This window comes from Cucurbita moschata, unplaced genomic scaffold (genome assembly GCF_002738365.1).
Source record: "Cucurbita moschata cultivar Rifu unplaced genomic scaffold, Cmos_1.0 Cmo_Scf00046, whole genome shotgun sequence".
In the NCBI taxonomy this organism is placed as follows: Eukaryota; Viridiplantae; Streptophyta; class Magnoliopsida; order Cucurbitales; family Cucurbitaceae; genus Cucurbita; species Cucurbita moschata.
The window spans coordinates 74,802-81,098 of NW_019268562.1; the positions used below are offsets into that span (position 1 = coordinate 74,802).

Here is a 6,297-nt window from a genome sequence, read left to right on the forward strand (position 1 = left end):
GTGTTTTTATATTTATGGTTGAAAAGAGAAATAGAAGGTAGATAATTTAAAAGTAGATTACGTGAAAGTGGACCAAAAAAATATTTTATTTAATTATTATTATTATTTTTTAAATATAATAATATAATAATAACAAATATTATGAAAATTCTTTGTTAAGAAGGAAAGAAAAAAAAAAGCTAACACTCCTATTAGAGGAGCGGGACTTTCCACAATGATATGATATTGTCCACTTTGAGCGTAAGCTCTCATGGCTTTGCTTTGGACTTCCCCAAAAGGCCTCCTACTAATGGAAAAAGTATTATTTGTTTATAAACTCATGATTATTCCCTAAATTAGCCGATGTGGGACTTTCATCGTCCAATACTATAGACTCATAGAAAAATATAGAGATTTAACTATTTGCTTTTACTTGTGTCACTTTGTTGACACTCATCAGAAAAAAATTGTCTGCAACTTCTAGACGTGGCCCGGTTTTGTTTTATTGTCAAACTAGTTCGTCTACTAGGAGGAGCCTCTTCGAAATTAAGTGGAAGAAAAACATTCCTACCCATACTATTGACCATCCATATGCAAAGAAGAATCCTTTAGTCAAAAGCTTCATGATGGAATAGAATCACACGACAGACTAACTCAAGCTTACGTAGAGAAAGTTTTCAAACACATGAAAAAGTTGGCGGACAAGAAGTGTCGTACCCTCGAGTTTCAAGTAGGAGATTAAGTCCTCATCAAATGGAAGGTAGAGCAAATCTAATGTCGCAGCCTAAAGGACCAAAGACTTGTCAGAAAGTATGAAGGATCAGTCGAAGTTCTCGAGAAGATTGGGTCTACATCTTATATGGTGACATTACCCACATGGATGAATATTCACCCCAATAATCCATGTGAGTAACCTAAATTCTTACCACCTGATCCAAATGATGATAGTCACAACTCAATTGTTAGGTCTTGAGTTGACCTGAAACAAAAGGAAGTTGAATGGATCCTACTTGATAGAGTTAGGAAAGTTGGAAAACATGGACGTAGAGTTTGATAATTCCTTGTAAAATGAAAGAACCTTCTTATAGAAGAGACAAGTTGGGAACATGCAAAAACCTGGGCTCAGCTACGTTCTACATTGCTGAATTTGAACATGATCGATAGACAAGGACATCAACTAATTAGGTAGAAGAGGATGCCACATTCATGCTTGTTTAAGACGTGGCTGCATGCCCATGCCCATGCCATACCAAATCCTTTTATCAGCTTTCATGTTATATTATTTTATTATTATATTTTTTGTTGGGATAGTTCAACAAAATTATGCCTCCTAGACATGATTTGTTTTACCAAGTAGTCATCAAATCTTTTCTGCCAAGCAATTGATATTTACTACGTTTTTCCAGCTTGTTTTCAAATAATTTTCCCACTCATGTTTTATAAAATATTTCTCCCAAAATATAACTCAAAATTCGACCATATGTCAGAATTGTTCGTAATGTACGATTTTTACACAGCTAACTTGTCTACTAGATTAAAACAAGTGTCGCACAATTGTTGTCCCGTTACTGTAAGAGTGTGATTGTGATACCACGTGTGCGTGAACTCCATGCGCTTGTCATTTGCTTCCTCGACCCATTCCACATTTTTTCAGATCTTTTCATAAAATACGTGCCATGTCCCCATGCTCGATCTCCTCTTAGGCTTGTAAATCTACTCCTAATGAATCCATTGAGACAAGTTTGAGTGAATCCTTGGTTTTCTCCAGCAACCCTCTAATCTATCCTTGCATGTCTCCAAGTCCTATATGCGCTTACACTTGAAATCGACATGTTCACAACATTTCTATTTTACTTAAAATATTATTGAAACATTAGAAAACAATTTCAGCAATTTGCTCGAAGTGATAGTCTCTATAAACTCACTAATTTTAATAAAATAAAATTACGCCAAAATTAATGTAATAATCCAAAATTTGAAATTAAAAGAAAAGAAAGAACGAAAGAAAAGAATGTCTCGTCTTACTTAAAACTGAGAAGTGGGGGTTGGCTTCCACTATAAAAGGGAGGTATCCCTCATTTCATCATCTCACTTTAACGGTTCGAACCCAGTCGTAGAATACAATTCCTAACGGCTCAAAGTCGGTATTTTGGCTGATCCGGCTTAGATCTGATACGCTCAGACCCTTTCTTCCTAGTTTCAATTCTCCGGAAGCGTCTAAAGTTAGTACGACTACCCTGTAACTAGTTTACCTTTGTTGGGTAAGTTTAAAACCTTTTAGTTAATTTTTTTAGTGAAGTTTATTTATGCATAATTAGATGGTGAGGCAATTTCCATAGTAGAATTAAATTTCAGATAGCAGCATTAATCAAGTATGAAGGTATTGTAGTAGTTTGGCCTAGGCCTATCAAGTAAGTGATCCTACCGTCGGTTTGGTTATAATCGTGTGTTGTATGATGACACATGCCTGTGGCTTCGCACATGTCATAGGAGTATACATGCAAGCTGTTATGAATTGATATGTTTATGATATGATATGTTGAAGGCATGCTCGGAATATGTTATGTGACTGTTATGATATATGATATGATATGTGCCTGATGTGAATTGTTACATCTGAAGGCATGAAAGCATTATGATACGATATATGTGTAACAAGAATGATGTATGATATGATTGACATGCAAAATGACGCATTGACATAAAATACAACCCCGATACACGTATGAAAAGTACGCTAAATGATATGATATGAAGTAAGATGCTAGTGGGATTGTATGATATTGAAAATGGAAAAGATTTGAGACCTCATGCAATATTATGTGTTCATGCATCGGGGGATACCCTTTCTCCTCATACGATATGAGGCATGGAAACGATCATTATTTTTACCATAATGCTGCCATGGCGGTCGCTATTCCTAACAAGTGTCCGACATCAATATCTACTAGAGAATGCTTGTCCGACTAGAAAGGGGCCTAGGAGGTGTGCAAAATTGACTGGTGGGTCCATATTCGCCTCTGTGTAGGGAAATTAAGTACACACCCAATTACCACTTATAACCGTCCTAGGAAAATAGATTATTATGATATTATCCACTTTGAATATAATCTCCAGTAGCTTTGCTTTGACTTCTCACAAGGCCTCATCCTAATAGAGATAGTATTCTGTGATTATAAACTCATGATCATTCCCTAAATTAGCTGATGTGGGACTTTCATCCAACCATAGTAACGTGACCGTAATAGTTATATATATATATATATATATATATATATATATATAAAATAGCTATAAAGATATTTTAATTTTTTTTTAAAAAAAAGTAATGACATTAAAAAAAGAAATTATTTATAAAAGTTTTGAAATATTATAGTATTTTTCTTAATTTAGGGAAGTATGAGACATGAGGGATCAGAAGTTACTTGTTCAATTGGTCCACGAAATTTCTACGATCGGTTGAATGGGTGATCCATACAGCGAAGTTCATGCGGGAGAGGATGAGATGAGAACGCCCTGGTGGCGGCCTCCTAGATTCCATGGAAACTGATAAAAGTTACCTAAATATTTTGGATATTTTTGGAGGTCAGAATCTAGAAATCATGGCGGTATGATGTCAACATCCTTTCTGTCTCTTTCTCTTTCTCCTTCTGTGGAATCTTCCACCTGCTTTTTTATGGTTCTCTTCTGCCATGGCATACGACACCGCAGACTTCTTCTTCCAAATTGATATGCGCAGAGGAGAGGGGAGGAGAAGAATGGATTCGGCTGCTGTTTGGGCGGTAGGGATGGACTTCGAGCCGGAGATTGATCGTTTGCCGATTGACCTACTCGCTCATATTTTTGCGATGATCACGTCCTTCACCGATTTGGCTCAGTAATTGATGTTAATTTCGGTTTTCTTTATGAATTTCTTTTGTTCAATTGCTTTTGTTCTTGTTCCTAATTTTGGGGGTTTCTGCGGAAAATTTTCCGGAAAAACGCAGGGCGTGCGGCGTTTGTCGGAAATGGAAGGAAGGAGTTAAACTGTCTCTTGGTAGGAAGGAGAGTTTGAGCTTTGCTGGTTGGAAGATGGATGATGACTCCACTGCTCGCCTTATTCGCCATGCCTACAGTCTTCGAGACCTCGACATGTAATCCCTCTCTCTCTAGAATGATGAAACGAGTTTTTCAAAATCGCAGGATAATCAATTCAATCGGCTTTCTGTTTCCATTGTGTGTTTATCATTAATCAGGCAATTTGATTATGAACCACATAAACAGAGGTTTCTCTTATGATTGGAGTCTCCGAAAATGAAATGCTGGAGAAAGTTCTCTAAAATTGTTTTTATAAAGCTTTGTTAGATTCTTGATGGTTATGGTTATGGCTATGGCTGCCTTCATTGTTCTAGTGTCTAGTCGAGCAATGTTCTAGCCCATGATTCTGTTGTAATTTGTGCCTTTTCAGCTCAAGAAGCCGTTGGGGTAGCCAAATAACAGACCATGGATTGCACCAAATCTCTCTTGCAAACTGCATTCCCAACCTCACGTCCATTTCGCTATGGGGCATGGCAGGGATCACCGACAAGGGGGTTGTGCAGCTGGTATCATATTATCTTATCTTTACTCCAAACATGTCTGCATAAATAGCCCTTCAAATTGGCCTCAATGTGTGAATCAGAGTATGAGTTTAGGTGGAAATTGAGTAGGATATTTGTTGTTTCTATCTTCATTGATCTTTGCACCATTATGTTTTCAGTATTTTCTTACTTATTTTGGATCTTCTAGTGTCTATCTTCGAAAAGTAAACAACAACTTGAGAAATCATCCTGTCCTGAAGTTATTTCATGTTCTTCAGAGGAATTTAGGAGGCAGTTTTAGACAACATTTTGTATTCTCTGCTTCCAGAACCTTTTTGAAGTTCGAGGTTATTCTTAGGAATCACGGACCTCACAATGGTATGATATTGTCCACTTTGAGTATAAGTTCTCATGGCTTTGCTTTGGACTTCCCAAAAAGCTTCATGCCAATGGAGATCTATTCCTGACTTATAAATTCAGGATCATTCCCAAAATTAGTCAACGTGGGACTCCCTCCCAATAATCCTCAACAGTTATTACCGTGCTGATTGCTTGTGTCTATAGGCTACCTCTCTTATCCGCTTCTCTACAAGGTTGACTTTCTTCTTCCTTCAGATTGGACCAAGTCTTTAGGTTGTTTAAGTAGGTGGACTAGGTTAGGTTGATGTTTTGGAGTGATCTTCGATCAGGGTCGTCACATCCACTTTCCACGTTCTGATGTTGTACATGATTCATTAAAATTTTGCATTTGGTTGTGTTCCCAGATTTCCAGAGCCAACTCCTTGCAAAACCTGAATGTCGGTGGCACCTTTGTCACAGATGTCTCTCTACTTGCAATTGCGGATAACTGTCCAAATTTGAAGGTGAACATTCTAAGAAACTCCTCTTCCATTGCAGTGCCTTTCTCGAGGTCTATGAACCATATAACACCATTCATGACTTGCACAATCTTTAATCACTGCATTTCTTCCTTCCTTTCTGCAGAGCATTGTCCTGTGGAGCTGTCGCCATGTAACGGAGAGTGGACTTCTTATTCTTGTAAGTAAATGTCGCAAACTCGAGTCGATAAATGTCTGGGGAATGAGGGTACCTGTAGACTGCTTCATTGGTTTGGTGGCCATAAGTCCATCACTTCAAATAAAATCAAGAAGTCTGCTTCTAAATTCTATGTGGCCAGTCGTATGAAATATATGCTCTAATATTGTATCCTGTAAAGCTTCCATTTTAAGCATGTCTTCATCCTTGTGTTTTTCCTTATTCTTCCACCACCAATAAGCTGCCTATGGTTCTTCCAGTTCATCTAAAACTGAACTATTTTCTCCTCAAGTAAATATAATAAGGGTATGTAAAAACTATGCTGTCTTATTTTGGGGCTAAATGTATTTGTATCCCTATGGTCCCATAAATACATTTCTTTGGTTCCTCAACCTTAAGATTTGGCCAGTAATTTCTTTAGATCCAACTAATTCTTTTACTTGTTCAAGGTGTTCATATCAGCATTTTACGTTTAGTATCGGTCATTTTCACAAAATTTTAGCCTATCATAGTTTTGTCTAACCTCTAAGTTGGTAATACATATACTTAAATCAGTTGAACTATACTCAAGTTGTCAATTTATTGAACAATAACTTCGTTTCTTGTATATATATAGAAAGAACTATGTAAATGAAACTTTTTCCGTTGACATGGTACCTAAAGTCGGGTCGTTAGGTTGGTAACAGAAGAGAAAAAAAAAAGTAACGGTTGTGTAATAATAGAG

At 37.0% G+C, this 6,297-nt stretch overlaps 1 protein-coding gene across 2 annotated transcripts; it reads left to right on the forward strand.

Annotated features, from left to right (window-relative positions):
- The first annotated feature begins 3,439 nt into the window (after positions 1–3,439).
- LOC111434817 (F-box protein At5g67140-like) lies at positions 3,440–5,965 on the forward strand. 2 transcript variants are annotated; one of them, XM_023072199.1, is made up of 6 exons: positions 3,442–3,587; positions 3,691–3,856; positions 3,966–4,112; positions 4,427–4,562; positions 5,303–5,401; positions 5,523–5,965. In XM_023072199.1, exons 2-6 carry the CDS (start codon positions 3,711–3,713, stop codon positions 5,721–5,723), a joined length of 729 nt encoding a protein of 242 aa, XP_022927967.1. In that variant the 5' UTR covers positions 3,442–3,587; positions 3,691–3,710; the 3' UTR covers positions 5,724–5,965. The 2 variants fall into 2 exon arrangements, with proteins under 2 accessions (XP_022927966.1, XP_022927967.1); XM_023072198.1 differs by having other exon boundaries at positions 3,440–3,856.
- The last annotated feature ends 332 nt before the right edge of the window (positions 5,966–6,297 follow it).

Bases quoted from the DNA above. Each gene is read 5' to 3' on its own strand.
- LOC111434817 (XM_023072198.1), top strand. From the start codon at position 3,672: ATGGCATACGACACCGCAGACTTCTTCTTCCAAATTGATATGCGCAGA. The intron at 4,113-4,426 runs GTAATCCCTCTC...GTGCCTTTTCAG, and splicing joins AGTCTTCGAGACCTCGACAT to CTCAAGAAGCCGTTGGGGTA. The intron at 5,402-5,522 runs GTGAACATTCTA...TCCTTTCTGCAG, and splicing joins ATAACTGTCCAAATTTGAAG to AGCATTGTCCTGTGGAGCTG.